Source organism: Pyxicephalus adspersus, chromosome 10, assembly GCF_032062135.1.
Source record: "Pyxicephalus adspersus chromosome 10, UCB_Pads_2.0, whole genome shotgun sequence".
NCBI classification, from domain to species: Eukaryota; Metazoa; Chordata; class Amphibia; order Anura; family Pyxicephalidae; genus Pyxicephalus; species Pyxicephalus adspersus.
Window position 1 is genome coordinate 46,339,937 of NC_092867.1, and position 21,499 is coordinate 46,361,435.

General features: G+C 37.4%; 1 protein-coding gene across 2 annotated transcripts in view; it reads left to right on the forward strand.

Moving 5' to 3' along the window:
• CDHR1 (cadherin related family member 1) overlaps positions 1 to 21,499 on the forward strand; it is a 56,370-nt gene that overhangs the window by 22,383 nt on the left and 12,488 nt on the right. For both annotated transcript variants that reach the window (XM_072423841.1, XM_072423843.1), the window contains exons 7-14: positions 5,580 to 5,696; positions 7,055 to 7,198; positions 7,561 to 7,639; positions 8,438 to 8,538; positions 9,474 to 9,677; positions 9,762 to 9,914; positions 11,185 to 11,349; positions 15,611 to 15,678. In XM_072423841.1, the coding sequence (XP_072279942.1) occupies positions 5,580 to 5,696; positions 7,055 to 7,198; positions 7,561 to 7,639; positions 8,438 to 8,538; positions 9,474 to 9,677; positions 9,762 to 9,914; positions 11,185 to 11,349; positions 15,611 to 15,678 (1,031 nt within the window). The remainder of the gene's footprint in view (positions 1 to 5,579; positions 5,697 to 7,054; positions 7,199 to 7,560; positions 7,640 to 8,437; positions 8,539 to 9,473; positions 9,678 to 9,761; positions 9,915 to 11,184; positions 11,350 to 15,610; positions 15,679 to 21,499) is intronic.

The following is a 21,499-nucleotide window of genomic DNA, read 5'->3' on the forward strand; positions in this document are numbered from 1 at the left end:
TACCATTTAAAGTGCACAACTATTTATATTTCTAAATAATACTCAGCAAGTTTAAAATGAAGTGTAGAACAAAATTATCTGATGAAACTATGCATGTATGTTTAACAAGCTGAACCTAATCTATTACATAAACACAAAGGTTATTGTCATATATACTGTATGTCTATATACTTTTGCTGAGATCCATTAAACCCATGGTAAATTAGGTTATAAAAATTTGCACATCTTGATGAGGTTTAGAGCTTTTTTTCCCCTTACTGTAGACTTCCTTTGCCCTCCACACACAATGTTAAGTCAAAAGTCTTGATTTATTAAAGCTCTCAAAGACTGGAGAATATAGGCCTTCATTGTTGAACCTGGGTGATCCAGCAAACCTGGAACAGATCCAAGCCATTGTTTCTAATTTTTAGAGACTGTTTAGTCACTGCCTTGGTACCGATGGATTGGCGTAAGGCCAATGTGGTTCCTATCTTCAAAAAGAGAGCAAAGTCATTACCAGGTAACTACAGACCGGTTAGTTTAACGTCCATAGTTAGGAAGGTCCTAGAGAGTTTGTTAAAAAACCACAGAGGAGTTTCGGCTAGAAAATAATACTATTCACTACTAAGTGATAGCCAGCATGGCTTCAAGAAAGACTGAAGTTGTCAAACAAATGTACTCTCTTTTTATGAGGAAGTAAGTAAACAGGTAGACAGTGGAGTACAGTTTATATAGTGTACTTGGACTTCGCTAAAGCATTTGACACCGTACCCCACAGACAGTTATTATGCAAGTTAAGGTCAATAGGTTTAGAAAACTTATTCTGTAAATGGATAGAGAACTGGCTTAAAGACTGCATCCAGAGAGTTGTTGTAAGTACAGTACCAGTATTCCACAGACATCAGTCCCCCAATCTATAGCTGCAGTCTTCGTCACTCGCCTAGGGAGACTGGTTGAGTCTCCCAGCACTCGGTTGTCCCCAGGACCTGGTGCGCAAAGGATGGTGTCTGGAGATAGGCAAAATGTACAAGAGTACAAAATGTCAGGAAATCCAAAAACAAGCCGAGGTCAAAAGCACAGGAGATCAGTCTACCAAGCGAAGTACAAATGGAAAGGCAAAAACAGAGTCAGGGAGTTCAATGGATAGTCAGGCAGAGCTCAACGGATAGTCAGGAACAGGCATCGGTCAGTAACAGAGAAATACTCAAAAATCACTCCAACACAGGTAAGCTCACCAGACACTATAACAGGCACATCTGACAGGGAGCGGAGGGGGTATAAAGCCCTAGTAGCCAATAACAGCATGGGATTGATTAGGACCCACTCAGCCAATCAACTGCACACAGCTCCAATTCCCCTCAACTGTGCGGTCTAGTGCAGAGGATGCCGAGGGACAAACCTCAGCTACAGGAATGCTGCAACCCTCAGGGCAATGATCCTGATACCCCAGTGCTACCGCGAGCGGCCAGAGGGAATAGGCTGCGCGCGCCCTCCTGTGGTGGGGCATCGCCTGGGATCGTAAGCCCAGAGAGCGCCTCCTAACAGCTGTAAATAATGATTCAAACTCTAAATGGTCTAAGGATATTAGTGGTATACTCCGGGGTTCAGTGATGGGACCCTTACTGTTTAACATCTTTAAAATATATATAGAGTTTGAGAATAAAAGTACCATTTCTGTGTTTGCAGATGACACCAAACTATGTAATGGAATTAAGTCCATACAGGATGTCTATAATCTACAAGCAGACGTGGATGTACTGTTTGATTGGGCAGCCAAGTGGCAAATGACATTTAATATAGATAAATGCAAAGGTATGCACTTGGGGGCTAACATTATGCATGCTTCATACTGTCTAGGGGGAATACATTTGGGGAGTCAAAAATGGAGAAGGATATGGGGGTTATGGTAGATCATAGACTTAATAACAGCAGGCAATGCCAAGCTGCAATATCTAAAGCTAGTAGAGTACTTTCTTGCATTAAAAGAGGAATAGACTGCAGAGATGGAGACATAATCTTTCCCCTGTACAAAGCATTGGTCAGACCACATCTGGAATATGCAGTCCAGTTTTTGGCACCAGTTCACAAAAAAGACATTGTGGAATTGGAAAGAGTGCAGAGAAGGGCAACTAAACTAATAAAAGTAATGGAGAGAGGAGAATGAAGAATGAGGAGAGATTAGCTGAACTGGATCTATTCTCCCTTGGGAGGAGACATTTAGGGGGAGATATGATCACCCTGTATAAATATATAAATAGTCCAAATAGAGAACTCTCTTGCCAATTATTCACTTTGGGATCATTACAAAGAACAAGAGGGCACTCTTTGCGTCCGGAGGAAAAGGATTGGGAAGGGATTCTTTAAGGTCTGTGAAAATGTGGAATCAGCTCCCTCAGGAAGTAGTTTCAGCAAATACTATAGATTGCCTTAAGAAAAAGCTGGATGTTTTTCTAGAAGCACAGAATATAACTGGGTATTAAGAATTTAAAGTAAAGATTGCCTCATGGTATCAGGAAGGAATTTTTTCCCCTGGTAAGGCAAAGTGTACCAGGGTTTTTTTTTTTTTTTGCTTTCCTTTTGCCTAGCTATGTCTTATAGGGTTTTTTATCTGGGAAGTTTTTATTTCAGTAGTGGTTGAACTTGATGGACTTATGTATTTTTTTAACCTAACCTACTACGTAACAATGTAACTAGTCCAGGATTGATAACATTTGCCAACAAACAGCAAACAACTTTTGCCATTCTGGGTTTGCTGGGTCACCCAGGTTCACCCATGAAAGTCTATCTTATGCAGTTTTGGATAGCTTTGATAAATCACGCCCAAGTAGGTAGGGAACAGGTAGCTCAGCTATAAACTTTAACAGAAAATGCTGACATTAACATATTAGAGCACTCTTTAAACCAGTTTGACACGCTGGCAAGTATAGTATGCCACCAGCTATCAAACTCATGTCAAACCACATAATATTTTGAATGATCTAAATCCGTGATCCCCAACTTTGTGCACATCGAGGACCACTAAATGCACAGACTCCAGACTGCGCACGTGCTAGGAGCCGTGTGTCACCCAAAGGGGAAGAAACATCCCCCCAGAGTGACATCATGATGCCAGAACCCGCCCATTCCCCCATCGCAGATCTTAGCCTGTCCAGAGACACAACCCGCCCTGAGCCCGCAATGTCTCTGGGAGACATGGTCCACCGCCCTGGCTGGTGCGCCCACTCAAGCAGGGTTCTTCTCCTAAACCCGCTGGTGGGTGCGCTGGCCAGAGCCGCGGCCCACCTGTCAGACTTTTGGGCCTTGGACTGGGGGTTGGGGACCTCTGATCTAAATGTAGATGATGAAACAGTGATTGGCATGAATGTGTGGATCAAATTAGAAAAGGATGTTAAATGCTTGGTCAGTATACCTTTAGGGGCAGATAGGGACAGACCAAGTCTCGATTGTGGGTTTACTGAAGGGAAATTGAGTATCTTCAGAGTATTCAGTATGTCATCAGATGTTCTGGGAATGGCACTTTTACTATCCCTAAATTGTTAAATGAACATCTCCGATGTGTATTAGTATCCTCAATAGTACTCAAGAGTAGATTGCCACTTGTTAATAATATTAATTGTTAATAGACGGAGCTTCACTGAAATCAAGAGCGCTTCTGGAACTTTGTTTTTCTGTTCTGTCTATTTAAAAAGGTTGGCATTAATAAACATCTCTAGGTTTATGCAATATAGTAATTTGTCTTTAAAAAAAAAATTACTACATCGCAAAATGCACCCTTACACGATATACAGTAGTTGCTCATGAACAGCTGCAATGCATATTCTTTGTGTGGAGGCATGCTGAGGTGGGGAAAAGAGTTTTGTGAGGTTTCTGGTCCATTGCAATGTGTTGACTTTTGTTTTTTCTACTAAATGGCTCCCTTAATTCAGTTCACTCTAACATGCAACATACTGTACGTTAATGCCCTGCAATGAACAACATAAATTTGAATGGGCCCTGGTAAAAACCATCAATAATTGTATAATTATGTTTTGACACTTACATGGCAAAATACGAAAAGATTAAGCAAAAAAAATTACTTATTTTACTGAACAACATAAGAATCTTCAAGTAATAGCTAGCCTAAAATGCTCTGAGAATAGTGTGTCTCTGTGGCACTTCCTTGGTTAATGCTCCTGAGGTTTTATCGGCTGATAAGAACTCGCACCTTTGCTTCTTCACATATAAATTTACACTTTAGTTGTATCTTATGTTGCTATAGTAACAACATCTATTGTGAAAATAAAATATCCAGAATATACATCAAAATCTTTTAATAAATGCTGTAAATGCTGCTTAGGTTAAAAGCTTTTTAATATTATTATATTGGAATTATGTGATAAAAACATGTTTGAGTTAATGTGGAATAACAATCATTTATTTTTTGATATTAATGCTTGGCTTTTGGATTAAATTACTAAACAAGTTTTGGCTGTTCACTGAATTGTTACTCTGCAAGGGAAAATTCACCAGTGAATGAGGTGAAGGCTGACTTTGCCATTATGTTATGTCCCAGCAAAAATATTTCTTCTATTTTTTTACAAATTTTTGCATGTGACTGTTTTTTTTGTAAAATTAATTTGTGTTATTTGTGATAATTCAGTGATATTTCACATACTAAGTGAAAACCCTTCAGTAAATATATCCAATGGAATCATAGTTAGGCCACAATTACGTTTAGTATATGTTTAAATTATGAATTAGAAATTATAAAATAATTATTATATCATTTTTGAAGGCCAATTTCACCATTTTAGTCATTTGTTTTGCATGTTCTATTACCGTTTTATTGATTAGCATGCATTACATTTCCAAAGCTACAAAAGTGAGATGTAGAAAATCTAACCATAGTATATATATACTATGGTTAGATGATTTATATATAAATATGATTTATATATATAAACATAGTATATATATATTGATTACAGCATTCTTCCCCTTTGGATTTTTGCTTGAAGTAATTTACAACTACTGGTTTTCCACCTTGATAAATTGTGCTGGTCACTAAAGCCCATTTACATTTTACCAAAAAGCAAGTTACATGACTATGTGATCATTTACTAACTTTCTATAGGTTGATTAAGTCATGCCATAAGCCTGTTTTTCTTATTTGTTTTACCTTTAGGTAATTAGGCTAATTGCACTAAGGAAGGATTAGAGCTACTTAAATAAATCTGAGAGCCATTTTGGTTAGAGTGAGCAATGGAATTAAAAATGTGTACAATTTGCCTTTTAACAAAACAATATTTTAACAGATAGTTCAATGACTGAGTAGGTTGCCTAAAAATTGTCTGGATGCAAAATATTCACAAAATATTAATGGTTATTATTATTACTGTGTTGCTGAAAAAACATGAATGCCGACTCAAAGATCAGTTTTATTTTTTAATAAATCAATTCTGACCACACATTTAGGGCATTTTGTCCTTTGCTGGATTAACAGCTGTTTTATGATACTAGAGGTGGAAAGTTTTTCTATTTTGTGTTTTTGAACTTTGTAGGCATTTGTATTTTTGTTTTTTCAAATAACAAGTATTTAGTAACACTATTCTATTTTGCAGAATTTGCACAACTCCAAATTTACAATAGATCGTCATTCTGGAGTTCTTCGTATTAAAAATGGGGTGTCTTTGGACTTTGAAAAATCAAGAACTCATTTTGTTACAGTATTAGCCAAGGTATGTATTTTGATGTTACTTTGCTACGTGTAAAACCTCAGCCTTAAAGGCTTGAATGAATTTTAGGGAAGTACACAATGATGGTTGATTTACCCACCCAGTTGTATATTGCTGTCCAGTTTTTTGTGCTGTCAAATAAAATTTAAAGTAGGTGCCAATAAAAAAATAGCTTATGGATTATGGATGATCAAGAGAACCCTGAATAAAAGGTGAATTGTTTCTTTTCACTAGGCCCAACTACATTTGTTTAAAGAGGTCTTGATTTGCCTGTGGAATCAATAGTGACCAGGCCTAATAAATTTTCAAATTCCTATTAAATTCACATTTTAGATTTATTGTGCCTTACCCTCAGTAGGAATGTATAGCAGTTTTTGCACATACTTGCCTTCTGTCTTTATTCAGATTATTAGTAGTATTCACCCTGTATCAGCAAGGTCAATCCTTTCATGGTGGACAAGTGTGTTTAAGATGTGTTGTCTTGCAGAAGCAAATCTCTCTATCTGTGAGATTACCATTTTTTTCGATTGGCCAGCAATATAACAAGCATTCTTCCCAATGACTATCACACAGATGTACTGTGAGCTGTGGTTATACTAATTATAGCAGGGGTTCCCTGAAGACCTGAAAGTTATTTCAAGGGATCCCCCAATGTTGAAAAGGAGGAGAAACACTGGGTATAGCACCTGGCTGGCTCCTTCCACCAGCCATGATCTGCCTGCATTACAGAGAAGCATAGATACCCAGTGGTGTTATCACCGGGTCTAAAATAAGGCAAGTAAAATCAATTGAAAGATTTATTTAAAAAAAATACCATGTTGATAGAGGGAAGAAGAACCAGGTAATAAATAACAAAATGATGCTCTAACAAAACTATTTTTTTTAAATAATTTCTATACTTAGAACTTTGCTTTTGAAATTTGTAATAATCATGTTTCCTGTTTGTTTTTACTTTTTGAAATATGTGTAGACTATGCTTGTTGACAAAGTATTCTCAGTATTCTTGGAGTTTTTCCAAGTTAGTCACACTGATTTACTTTATCTAAGGAGGTTAGCATTAAAAGTATTTTACATGTAATTTGTATGCCTGTCATATATATACATTCATTGTGCACTCAATGCAGTGTATGCGTATGATCCAATTAAATCCATTAAGGAAGACACTTATTACATACTTATTTACACAGAAAAAGCAGAATTTACCTTCAGCTTTGCATTCTACAGTTCAATGGTTAAACAATATTCAATACCATTGTGTACCCAGTATAGGAAAGTAATTTATTGGTTTATACTTAGTTACCTAACTTTAGGATATTACACAGTAACCTTTGTGATACCAAAGAATATGTTTGGATTTAAAGGATGGAGGTGGGAAGCTTCATGGGAAATACCAGACCTTTACGTCATCTACCACAGTTACCATTAATGTTGAAGATGTACAAGACTCCCCACCAGTGTTTGTAGGTACACCGTACTATGGATATGTCTATGAGGACACCACCCTGGTAAGTTTACCTGGTTTTGTTTTGTGTAGAAAAAAATACAGTGTTACATTAGAGTCCCAACATTAAATACTCCTATGTTTATACATGTATAAAGTCAGACTAATGACATTATTATGAAAAAGTTTAGGATAATGGCACCCATTCTTATAATTTGTAATTTTGAGAAGGCTGTTAACAAATTTGAAGAACAGTTGGGTTGCCTATACATGCATTCTCTTTTCTTCCACCATATGATTTTTTTTTATATAAAACCTTGGATTCATTGAATAGATAGTTCCATCAAAAAAACAATTATTACAGATATTATTTAACAGTAGTGTTCAACTAACTAACCTATGATTAAGTCAGAATATTTTTTTCAGGGAGCAGAAATTCTTACGGTGATGGCTTTTGATGGGGATAGAGGAAACCCCAACACAGTACAGTATTATCTACTAGATGGTAAGCAAAATGTTCCCAGAACAATTGGTTATTATAGCAGCCTTTTTTTTTACCTCAAGCACTACATCTGTCATTGGCAAAATGTAGCCCATTTCCCAATGACAAAACCAGACCCCTGCCTGCCCCCAATGGGTCCCCCAATATTGGCATGCTCACCCTAGGGGATGAGTAAAGGGGTACATACCCTATACTCATTCCTAGAAAGGATATTCTATAATCTCTAGAATCACACGATAGAGGCGAAAAAATAAATAATTTTTTGTAGCTAATATTTAACTTTACAGGTTCCAACACTGTCCAGATGATCCCTTCTGGTGCCACCCATCTCTGTTGACGCTGAACATAAAAAACAGGAGCTCTGACTGGATAGGCACAGCTCCTATCATTGTTCAGCAAATCCAGCAAGGATTCCTACCCTGGTTACATATTTTAGACATCATTTGGATGGCACCCATGGTTTTGATGATTAATATTAGCTCAGATCAAGGACACTTATTGAGAAAATAAAATATATTTGGCTTCTGAACCAGTTGTTTAAAAGTTAAATCATTTTTTGTAAGAAATTTTTAATAGTTAACACACTATTGTGAACTAAGCCTTATACAATGAACCTATACCAGGGCTCTCTTGTGGGCAGCAAAGATCAATCTATACTGCAGCTCTGTGACCCCCTCTTAGTATAAAGATAGCTCAATGTAAAAGCAAACTTACAATGAGAGCTGGAGTGGAAAAGATACAAAGTATTAATCATGGGAAGAACACTGCTATATAATCTTCAGAACTTTTTTTTTGCTACAGGTGGAGATGGAGCTTTTGATATAAACAACATTACTGGAGCTGTTACTGTCATTAAAAATCCCCATGAACTAAAAAAAGAAGTGTATGAACTGAAAATACAGGTATGTACAAAACATTTTTCCTTTTTGAATGACCATGATGAAAAGAAAAATCTGGATGATATGTAATTCTAATTGGCAGTGTAACAGTAAAACTAGAATGGTTTTTCATCATACAATTAAATGAACAACAATGTGGGCAAGATAGCATAGCAGAAACCATACTGGAATAGGCAATGTTACAGGAGTATATAAGTTTAGGTCGGATAAGGTCATCTCCCTTAAAAGGAGACACTTGATGTTGATAAAAAGCATGGGGCCTCCTATGGTACAGAAGAGGAGGCACATGGCCCATTTTGGGAAGAGGGTCTGGTTTGAAGAAGAAGAACAAACCATTATGAACTCATTAAAGCCATACCCAAACATGGTTTTTGTAGTAATTGGGTATTTACAATGCTGCTGTCAATGCCAGATGTAAATTTGTGAATTGATAGGTAAACACTTAAAGAGATAGTACCAACTGATTGTGGGAAAAAAAAATACTGTAAATCATATCATTGGGATGCTAAAAACCAATGCAATTTGACACCCTCCTCCTACCAAATTTCAAAATATATTATTCTACTAAAATCCTAATTTCAGTTTACAGGAAAATAGCATGCTCCTTTAATTTGTCTTCACTTAGAATATGTTTCCACAAGTATCCCTGACATTCCTGGCATTGTTCCTGAGAATACTATGTTCAGGAAACACAAATATGTATGTAACACAAGTAGGTGGTGGTAATGGACTTTAAAACATTCATTAAATTATTGGTTTTATACAAATTTCTGCTGTAAATCTGATGAAATCATTTGATAATTTATCAAGTCCTTCACATTTTATTAAAATGTTGTTTGGAACAATTGTCTGGTTTGCTAATTGATATGCTATTTGTTATATATGCTTACTTGTTGTACTTCACTAATAATTAGTATGTTTATTCCTTTTTTTACTAGGCATGTGAATCAACACCAGCTGGTGATGTGGTAGGCCATGCTATTACAGTAATAACTATCAGAGTTGTTGATCTAAACAACCATCCTCCAACCTTCTACGGCGAGAATGGACCCCAGAACCATTTTGAACTTACCATGTATGAGCATCCACCGGAGGGAGAGATACTACGTGGGCTTAAAATCACTGTAAATGATTCGGATCAGGTTAGTAGATACCATATTATGTATTCTATATTATGTACTGTTTAAAAAATATTTTAATTGAGATTAAATAAATGCTTTTACCAGGGAGCAAATGCCAAATTCAATTTGCGCTTGGTTGGACCTGGAGGAATTTTTCGAGTAGTGCCACAGACTGTATTAAACGAGGCTCAAGTAACAATAATCGTGGAGAATTCTGCCGGACTAGACTATGAAAAATTTCATTTGCTTACTTTTAAGGTATAGATTGTTCTTTTCCTGATATTTTTCTTATATTTACATTTTTTATTAGTATTTTAAGTGTTTAGTAAATTATTTATTAGTATTTGTAAGTTTTGGTTAGCATAGATAAGGATTAGAACTACTAAGGTTTTACTGCAATCAGAGGCTCTGTTGAAGAGATTCTTACATTTCCACACATAAAATGTTTATTGTGCCAGGGCAGGATAAAAAGGGCACTGTGTAACAAAACACAGACTTTACTTTTTTTCTATCCGTCTCTCATTGGTATCTGTTAATTGTTGCATATTTTCCCTCATTTCTTGTCTGATACAAAGGTTGTTCCACCATACCAGGAAGTAGGGGTTGATCTCTCCAATGCAGTTTCTTATACCAGAAGATCAAGGCAGGGGTTTTATCCTTTTCCCATTTTATCCAAAACAGAAAAAAATGATTATAGGTATTTTTAATTCTGAAAATAGTTCATTTAAATTGATAATGGTGATGAAGCATATTCAGAGGATACAATTTCTTGTACTGCAATTTTTTATCACTGTAGTACAAGTCAATAAAAGTCGTCATCATCTCGCATACATTTTTTATTATGTTTTTGTTTACCAAATTATCTAAAGGGAAGTACCCCCCATTAAGTGTAAAAGCTCAGATGGAAAGGAATGCACAATCAGGTGTAAGGATGCAAACAATTTTTGCTTGTATTTTTAATATCTTGCAAATAAGAAAAATCAAAACACCAAGGGAAATCTTCTTTAAGGGTGATAGGTGGTTGTCAAGTCTATATTTACTATATCAAAAAGAATAAGCAAGAGAAAGACAGCTTTTTGTGGCAACAAATCAAATAAATAATTTTTAATTAGTGTGTGACTATTATAGCACCCTCAGCGAAACATAGCCCAACTATACTGGATGAAAATGTACAAGAGTGCTATACAGCATCCTACGGTACCAATGTTAAATATCACATTGGATCATATCATAGTTAATCATATTGTCTCCTTCTTCTGACGTGTTTCACTCAATGGCTTCTCCAGGGGACTTATAGAGACTTGGATTGGTAGTAGGTAGTTGCTGATTGATGTGATATTAGTAGTGGAGAGAGGAGGGGGATTTTCCCAGTAATGTTGAGTCCTAAGGCATCCGTTGGATCCGGGAATTTAGGATATTCATTGGTGGAGTTAAATGGAGTACATTTTTGTATGCTCATCTGTAGGTACTTTTGTGTAACTTACAGGTTACCATGCTTAACGTATCTATTTTTTATATATACTTTTAGCTTCTTGCTATTGAAGTCAACACTCCAGAAAAATTCAGCTCAACTGCAGATATTACCATCCGTCTTTTAGACATTAACGATAACGTGCCGAAGTTCTCCTCAGAATATTATGTTGCGAGAATCCCAGAAAATTCCCCAGGAGGCTCCAATGTTGTAGCTGTGACAGTAAGTGCACTTTTGAACAAAATTATTTTGTTACAGTCCCTTATGTCTGTGCTTTTTAGAAATGTACCATATTTATTCATTTTAGTTTTGGTTTGCAATTTCATAATTGTATATTGCACAGGAATGTAAATCTCTGCCTGCAAATCCCTGGTGATGACATCATTGCTCTTCCACTTTGTACTTATTTATTGCAATAGACCACTACTAGAGATTTTAGCCATTATGATGAGTTTTCATGTTGTCAAAAATACCTGTTATCTTTACCCAGAAGATTAGAAGAATTTTGAAAGACAGCACACCTGAAACATACACTTTTAAAGGACCCTATCACAGTTATTAAAAAGAATATGATAAACATTGTTATAGAGGTAAGAAGCAAACTTTTAGGTGAAATTCATTCTTGCAATGCTTGTAATGCTAGTGTTGGTGTCACAGACAACCTGCTCAACCAAGTGTCAGCACTTACAAGCTGATAAATGACAGAAGTTGAGCTGGAGTCCAAATTAAGTCTAAGGCAGATATTTAATAAACTTGTGGAAACATATTACATAATTTCAAAAATTGTATAATATTCTGAGATGTTTAAGTGAAGTCCCTGATTTTATAGTTCATCCTACTGAAAAACTGGGTGTGAGTATCCTTATTGAATAACCGATAACAGAAGTCCAAATACTGCTATATAGCAACTTCACCAATAGTTCACTTAATCAGTATGTATGTTATCAGGCGTAATCAGCTTCAAGTGTTCTTTTCTGTGGATTGCCACTGATTTCTTATCTTGTGCTTGTAGCATGGTGTCCACTCCTTAAGCTGCAAATGCTGTGTCGCCTCTGTCAGCTGTATTCCTAAAAGAAGAGTTTCATACTTGTGCTAAGCACTGCAGTATCAAAGCATTTCGTTTATTTCACTTAGTTAATAAAGCAGAAATCTTACCTAAAATAAAAATGGCACAACTAATATAAAACCTCCTAATTTTTAACTCATGTGGCTGGACTAGTTTTGCAATATTTTGATTTAGGGTTTGTTTGCCTGAACTTATTGTAGCAATCACATATGCAGGAAAGGGAGAGTGCAGGTAGAGGGGACAATCATCTTTGCAGGGGAGGAAGCCAAGAAAAGCAGAGCCTTAACTAATGCGGGTGAAGAAAAAAGCAGCTTGTTTTATTGAAATTGGGGGGATATGGACAGTGTTTTCAGGTTTAATTACTTCCTCTGTGGATTTAAAAGGGGTGTAACTCGACAATACCCAGACAGCAATAAAAATCACATTATGGGATTTTGGGCAGTCATGAGTTGTCCTGCAAATGTTTTATTTGATTCCTGTCTTAATGAGTGTTTCCAGTACATAGAACAGGGGGGGGTGTCAAACTCTGGCCCGAGGGCCAAATCTGGCCCGCAAGGCCCTCTAAAGAATTTCAAAAATTATCTACATCTGGCTCACCCGCATTACCACTTCACATCATAATTTTCAATACATGCAATACATAGACATTATTCCTATACACCCATCATGTGACACAAAGCCTAGGCAATGATCACATGGTGCCTTACTACCAGGGGCATTGTGTTTGTTTCAATCCATTAGAGACTGCATAGTGTAATATTTAGTGTCAGATAAACTTGTGATGTGAGAGGATGAACAACACACAGCCTGCATAGAAACTAGTCTTTTCAACCTTAAAGTGTGTGTAGATGGGTTTGTTTTTGTTAGTTATGGATGAAGTAGTAAACGTCCTCAATTTTTTCAATAAATTTCAAGTTTGGCCCCCGACTTTGTGACTTTGTCTAAGTTTTTACTTTCGGCCCTCTGTGTATTTAAGATTGACACCCCTGAGATAGAACATGGAGAAAACTGAAAGAAATGAATAAAAAAGAAAAAAATAAGGACCTGACAAAAAAAACATTTTACGATCACTTTACAAGTCTAAAAGAAAAATGTCTTTTTTTAATGCAATTAACAGATAGTGCACTTGTAAATATAGGATGTGTAACTAGAGGCTGAAGGCAAATAAAAAAGGGGAAAAAAGTGAACTTTGAAATAATATTATTTCATGTTTCATCCATATTAATGCAGATCATCCTATGCATGTAATTTACATTTACAGTAAAATATCAATTACATAATATGTTTTAAAGTCTTTCTTACTACTAAGAGAAAAGGGTTAAAAATGTATTACTGCACCAAAGCATTAACTCCTAATTAGTCAAAACTGAGATATTTTGTCTGATTTATGAAAAAAACTCTCAAAGGCTGGAGAGGATATACTTTCAGCAGTGAAGCTGGGTGATCCAGCAAACCTGGAATGGATCTGGTCTAGGATTGAACATATTTGCTAACAAATAGAAATCCATTGAAGAAATCCATTCCAGGTTTGCTCAATCACCCAGATTCACTCATGAAAGTGTATCCTCTCCAGCCTTTGCAAGCTGTAACCTCCCCAGCGGTAACCCCCAGCGCTTACCTGATCCGCCGGCGTCCTCCATCATCCTTTGCGTCCTCTTTCATCCTTGGGCCAGTGTTATTTGCACCCGATGAGTCACCCGGAGCGTACAGACTTTCTATTCGGGGTGGGGCTGGAAATTCAAATCTATTTGTATTGCATGCAATACAAAATAAGTGCATTGAATGCAATACAGTGGATTTATATGTGTAAAAGCAGTACATTGTTTTTCATGAACATTTATTTTACAGTATGAGTATAATATTTATTTTGAAAAAAAAGGTATAAAAAATTTTTTTTTTAATTTTTTAAATTTTTTTTTACCTTTTTGGGGGGGTTTGGGGTAAATTTGGAATAATTAAAACCCCGGAGTTCCCTTCAGAGCTTTTCTTGATTGGGTCACGTGCCGTCCTGTAATCCTTCTTCATCCCAGTGTGGAGGAAATGCCGGGCTTCCCCATCTTTGCCAGTGTTTTTTTTTCTTCTTCCTAAGACACCCGATCCTGCACTGTGCGAGCGCAAGATCAGGCATCAAAGTTATTTCTTAAAAGACATTCTGACATATTTCACAAACATACAGTTTCTATGTTAATATTTAGGTTATTTAATTTAGGTCAAAGGTAAAATTTTATTGTGCAACTGTCATTAACCTATGGCAGGTTGTGCGTTATCAGGAACAGAATAAAGTAGGGATCAGAGGAATATTTATTTTATATCCGTGTGGCCATATGTGTGGACATCGACCTGGGTGGTTATTTTCAACAGTATGATTTTTTCCTATTTTATCTTTCTTTTTTTTGGTGGTGACGTTATCATGAACATTCTCATGTATGCCTAAAATGAACTTTTAGACACGTAATAGACTATACTTGCTTCTGATTTACTGCTGTTTTTTTTATAAAGCCACATGTTTTTTTCCAATAATTCAAACACTCTGTGACATACTTTCCACTCACAGATGTCACCTGACTACCCCTGTTGTATTTCCCTGTAAATTCATTGCATTATCCTTTTTTGTGCACTGGATATATCACTTATCTGACATTTTGTTGGGGGTAAGATATGAGTCTTGATGATCTTTTAAAATGATCTTTTTTACATAGGGTAATAATTATTTAGGTGTCAATGAGCCACTGGCATTTCTTTTCTCAGGGATTAGGATATAAAGCTTGATCCTTAGTGAACAAGACAATAATTCTTTTAGTGCTGCTGTCTAGACAGGTGCGCTAGATCTTCTTATGTGCTGTTCAATTACTTCTTTGTAGACAGCTTCACAGGGTTGCTTTGTGTTGAATGATTGTGTGAATTACTTAAAATATCTATTTACCAGCTTCACACCTTTCAGAAAGTTAACTGAAAATACAAATAGGATTTTTTTCCTAAGGAAGGAAAGCTGTACCTTAGAGCATTTCATTGTCATTATATACCTCGGAATAAAGGCTGAATTTTGTGTTACATTATGTTAGCCTTATGTTACTATTACTGGTAGATTGTCATTATGTGTTCTCCTATCTGCCTCTGTTATAGACATCACCTTACTTTGGTTCTTTGTTTCTATTGTTGTCAAAGTTTAATGTTTTTTTCAAAAATTCATGTATTTACCATTGCTATGTAACTACAGAATGTTTAAAGACCCGTTTAACCACACAGTTTTGAGTGGAGATTTCCTTTAATGCCAATTTAGACTACAATCCTTTTTTACAATGACCTTCTTTAATATTATGCCACACACCATGGCATGTCACACTTTATAGTGGCATTATTCTTGCAGAAATTGTCCTCTGAACTAGTTTTACCTATTTATTGTATTTTTTCATTAAGGCAACAGACTTGGATTCTGGACTTTGGGGTGAAATCAAGTATTCCATATATGGTGCTGGATCTGATCCGTAAGTAAAATAAACCTATATGCCATTCAATGTTAAAATGCATTTTTATTGATTTTTCACCTGTTTAACTACATTTAAAGTTTATTGGTCAGTTTAATTTGCACTCACCCGGATTCACAGCTAATCAGCTCACTGATTAGGACATGCTAAACATTGCAGAGACAACCCACTGGATGCACTAGTTTACTCAGTGGTCCAAACAAACGCTTACATTTATTGGCTTTTTACATATAATTACCTAAAGGTAAAATGGCATAGGTTGAAAATTTGTCAATTTTATGTCATCATATCTTATAGATATAGATGGGATAAAAACTAAATATCACTAATGATGGTGGAAACTGCCTTTTTTTCCCAGTTCCAATAAACTCCATGCAAACGGCAACTACATTTTCAGAGGCAGGTTCTGAGAATGAGGTCCTCTACCTCAACAGTGGTCTCATCCACTGTTGATTTAATTATGTGATAATATTAACATGTTACAGTGTTTCCCCTAAGTTGCTGACAGCATATTCTATAATGCACTAGATATTCTTAGCTGATTTAAAAAAAATTACAAAATGGAAGCTAATGAGCAGTTTTGCACTGCGTTAGCCATAAAAATATATAAAGTTTTTAGTTTAAGTGATAACTTGAGTTATTAAAAAATACAAGTCTTTGGGATCCATATATAAAGTCTGAAAAAGAGATCTTGGCAAATCTAAACCCAAAAGCTTGGATTTGAAGTGTTCCTGAGCCATAGACATAAGTTAAACTTTTAGTGAAATTAAATTTTTACTGTGGCTCATAACTTTTCTGTTCCAAACTCTTCTTTTTATAGTTAAATTTAACTGGGCAAAATGTTGTCACATGTCCCTATTTATCACCTGCATACGAATGGGGTGCTGAGAAGTTCCTGGCTTTGCCCCCTTCCAAATGAAATAGTAAAATCAGTGTGGAGGATATGACAGCCTAACATCTTAGTATGAAACTGTGCAAGTATCAGGTTTTTGCAGTTAGTTAGAAGCTGTGATGGCAGAGGCACAAGCAAGTTTCAACGTGTTGGAGTTACGGCCCGTCATGAATGTTTCTCTAGGGAAAGTCCTTCCTACAGCACTGTCAAAACCTGGATATCTCGTTTCAAGATTTCAAGGCATTTCATTGTTGAGGATGAGCCCTGCAGTGGGCGCCCCCCAACCTCAACTGACCCGGCAATCTACAATGCTATCCACGAGCTCATTATTGAGGACCGACGAATATCCCCAAAAAAGATAGCCCAGATACTTGACATCTCACGGGAGCGTGTTGGGTTTGTTATCACCACTGTCCTAGACATGCGCATGCTTTCAGCGAAGTGGGTGCTGAAAAGTTTGAACAGTGATCAGAAGAAGGAATGAGTTGAAGCATCTAAAGCCGTTTTGGCCCATTTTAAAGCTGCACAGAACTTTTTGGCTAGGTTAGTGACTGAGGATGAAACCGTGCTCCACATCTATGATCCTGAAACCAAGGAACAGTCAAAGGAATGGCACCACAGCGGGTCCCTGCAGTCCAAGAATTTCCAAACTCAAAAATCCCCCAAAAAGTTATGGCGTCCGTTTTCTGGTACAAAGATGGTATTCTGTTTGTGGACTACCTACCTCAGGTCTCTAGTGTCACTGGACAGTATTATGCTTACCTCCAGGACCAGCTGAAGGAGGCAATTAAGACGAAACGCCGTTGAAAGTTGACCAAAGGGATCCTTTTTTGCAGGAAAATGCACCTGTGCACATGTCCAACGTTGTGGCTGCCAATTTGAACACCCTGGGTTTCCAGTTGGTCCACCATCCCCCCTACTCACCTGACCTGGCCCCTTTAGACTATTATCTGTTCCCGAATTTGAAGAAACACCTGAAGGGGCAACATTTTGAGAATATTTCTGACGTCAAAGATGCTGCTGAGAGCTGGTTTTCGACCAAACCAAAAGACTTTCGTTTGAACGGTCTAGAAAAGCTGCAACCACACTGTATCAAGTGCATCAGTCTCAAGGGGGAATATTTTGAATAAATGTGTTTTTTCATAACTTTGGCTCTCTTCTTTCTCAGCAAAGCCAGCAACTTCTCAGCACCCCCTCATATTCTTGAAATTTAGCTTAAAGTTAAAACCTCTAGAATTTAAAAGCTGGTCACTTGTGTATATGGCTGAATCCTTAAAGTGGCCATTTTGTGTATAGTCAAAAAATGGATAAAAAATCTGCTGAACTATATAAAATATATATTATATTTAAGTTCTTTACTTTACATGCTTGAGTCAAACAGTAATTGTTGTAACTAGCAAGGAACCGCTCAAGTTGCTGGAGTGAAGTAACGTGTTGTTGCATTTTAGTATAGGTCGAATATGAAGTTGTGAGGGTTGTGGCTTCAATTAAAGTGATTTATTCATCAAAAAAAAAAAAATAATGGGCTTGTTGAATCCTTGATAAAACATGAGCAACTGGTGATTTTTTCTGATGTGAACATATTTAAGTGTATTTATTGGTAATAACTTCTGTAGTTAGCCCCAGTGCTAGTCCACAGACAAGACTAAGGCTACATACACATGATACATACACACGTGAAAAATTGTAGACAATTAAAAGACAAATGAACAAGCGCTGTACATACAGTGGCATTTTGTTCTATTGAAAGGGGAGGGGGGAGAACAAGTGAACGGCACCTGCTGCGCTCTGCTCCCTTCACTTCCACTGCAGATATTTGGCTTCTGACGTTCATGAATTCACCGGGACGGATCCATGAACGATGTCGGACAACCTCTGTACACTTATCAGATTCTTGTCTAAGATCAGCTCTGCAGCCCGTATAGACCAAGAATCATCTGACCTGTGCACATATCCTAAAATAAGATGGGCGATTTGTATTTAATCAGTTCATGATCACTGTACTTTTACATCCATAGTTGTCAAGTCTTCATGTTGGGCTGTAGATAAACTGCTAAATACACCACTAACACTGGTTACAGGGATGTACAAACCCATTGCAATTATAACCCTTCCATTGTATGTATTTTAACTGTGATTAGCTGCTTGTTACACTTTCAAGTTAGAACATTATGCCTGAGCTAGTTCTTCTGTGCTTGTGTTTTAATGAAAGCAAAGGCATGTGACGTGTGCTTGCTGTTATTTACAATTACAGAAGCTTGAAAGTCTGGGATTTGATCTTCATGCCTCCTAAAGCTGCGTACACACTTCCAATTTTTATGGTTGGAAATGAACGACGAACGATCGATTGGTCAAAAATCGTTCGTAAAAAAAGTAACCAACGACGCCGACGAACGAGAATAGTCGCTGGAAATGAACGACCGGACCGGCGGATCGGATTGGACGACAATCGTTTACCATCTATCGTGTGTACGGTCGTTCATTGATCGTCCATGGTCTGAGCATGCGTGATGAACGAACGTTCGTTCACTTCCTGTCGTGCACGTCACTTCCTGTATCGCTCAAACGATCGCATCTATTGTGTGTACAATATATTCGCCGATATCGTGCAGGATCGTTCGTCGTTCGTTTACCAACGATAATTATTGGAAGTGTGTACGTAGCTTTACACTTTGTAGGACTGAAAGTTTGATTGTTTGTTATTGGAGATGTGGGTGTGACAAAGTTTTTTGATTTAAGTATGCAGAATAGAAAAGGGTTCCACCTGAGCCTTGCAATTCTACTCTAATGCAGAGAATTTTACTTGCAAGTTTAAATATTTCAGCCCTTTTATATGCTTATACCAATGCAGCTTTTTGTTAACTTTACACTTTCCTGACCCCTTCTTCAGTAGATTAAAAAGTTGTAGTGATTAAGACATTTTCTTTCATTCTCTTACATGAACCTGCTCCACACTGCTTATTCATTGGTGGTTTAAATTTGGTTTCTCACTAAATCCTTGCAACAAGCTGTTAATTGGATCAGAGTGGGGGGAAGGCTGTCTACGCAGTTGGTACACTGATAACTGAATATGACAGCTGTGCTAGCTGAATCTAAGGTAGAGAAAAGCAGATAATTCTGGCAATTTATTCTGATTTTCTCACTTTTTAGAGGTGGCAGAACTAAATATAGGCATGCTGTTTTTTTTCTTTGACATTGAACAAAGTGTTAATGTAATTTAGTAAGTGCAGAAAATCAGCAGGGGAATGAGAGGGAGTTGCAGACTTTGTATTTGTTCTGTGATTTTCTAAGGTACCTGTTTAGCTGCTTCTTTTATCATCATTATTTCTGCACAATGCAGTTTTTGTATCTTGAAGTATTTTTTTAAAGAATATTAAAAATATGTAAATCGTGACATTTTTCTTTCTCTGGAAAATTTTATAGGTATAACTTAACAGACCTATTTGTTAATCTAAGAAGGAAAGGGTTAGGTGCAGTAACGATCAGAGTACATTTTCTTGTAACTGACTCACTGCAACTTTCCATTGCTTGTCTCTGCGCTTTTTATTTAGTTTCTTTGCCTGACATTATTTACTGAATAGGCTTGTGAGTGTAATTTGCCTTGCACACCAATGCAATGTAATTGTATCATAAAGACCTAAAGGAACAAACTTTTTTGTATTTTTAGAGTTTATCATTATCCCATACTTTAAAGTATCCTTTTGTGTTGGATAATATCAGGCAATGCCATATCTCTTGACACTGAGTGTGTGGAGCCTGGCCTAGGAAATTCTTAGAGGTTTAAAAATTCTGACCCTAGTTAGGCTTGTACATCTAGTATTTTACAACTGTAAAATCTTTAAAAACATTAAAATCAGCATCTACTAACATAATTCCAAACATTATCATAATTGCTGACACTAACACCAACAATGGGGTTTGAGTTTCTCCCATAATCTCTTTAATTTACCCCTAGGCTCTATTTTGTTTAAACCATAGCAAGTCAAGGAGCTAAAAATGGCACACTTCACACTTGGTGATACTACACTTTGGGGATAGGGGGGAGCTTAAATTTGAAAATGTTTTCATAAGAAATGAATGTGTTCAGCCATTCTCATATACCGTATTTTTCGGACCATAAGACGCTCCGGACTATAAGACGCACCAGGTTTTCCGCACAAGGGAAAACAAGAAAAAAAAAATTGATTTGATTTCCCCTGAGATCCAGCGTGCGGCACTTGTGCCCGCCCATGAAGGCGGCGCCGATCGGCATTCATCAAATCAATCGGCGCCGCCTTCGTGGGCGGGCACAAGTGCCGCACGCTGGGACACAGGGGAACACAGTGGAGGAACACAGACACTGGCTGCTGTCAGCCTCTGTCTGTTTTCCTCCTGTGTTCCCCTGAGATCCAGCGTGCGGCACTTGTGCCCGCCCATGAAGGCGGCGCCGATCGGCATTCATCAAATCAATCGGCGCCGCCTTCGTGGGCGGGCACAAGTGCCGCACGCTGGGACACAGGGGAACACAGTGGAGGAACACAGACACTGGCTGCTGTCAGCCTCTGTCTGTTTTCCTCCTGTGTTCCCCTGAGATCCAGCGTGCGGCACTTGTGCCCGCCCACGAAGGCGGCGCCGATCGGCATTCATCAAATCAATCGGCGCCGCCTTCGTGGGCGGGCACAAGTGCCGCACGCTGGATTACAGAACAGGCAGAAATCGGCGCAGCCGGGGACCGGCGGGGACACAGGTAAGTAAAAAAATATGCCCCTGTACCTCTGCATTCGGACCATAAGACGCACCCTGATTTTCCCCCCACTTTAGGAGGAAAAAAAGTGCGTCTTATGGTCCGAAAAATACGGTAGTTATATTTTGTAGCTCCCTCACCTCTTAAGAAAGCAGCAATATTAGTTGTGAAACTCATCAAATGAGATGAGACCTCTGAAGACCACA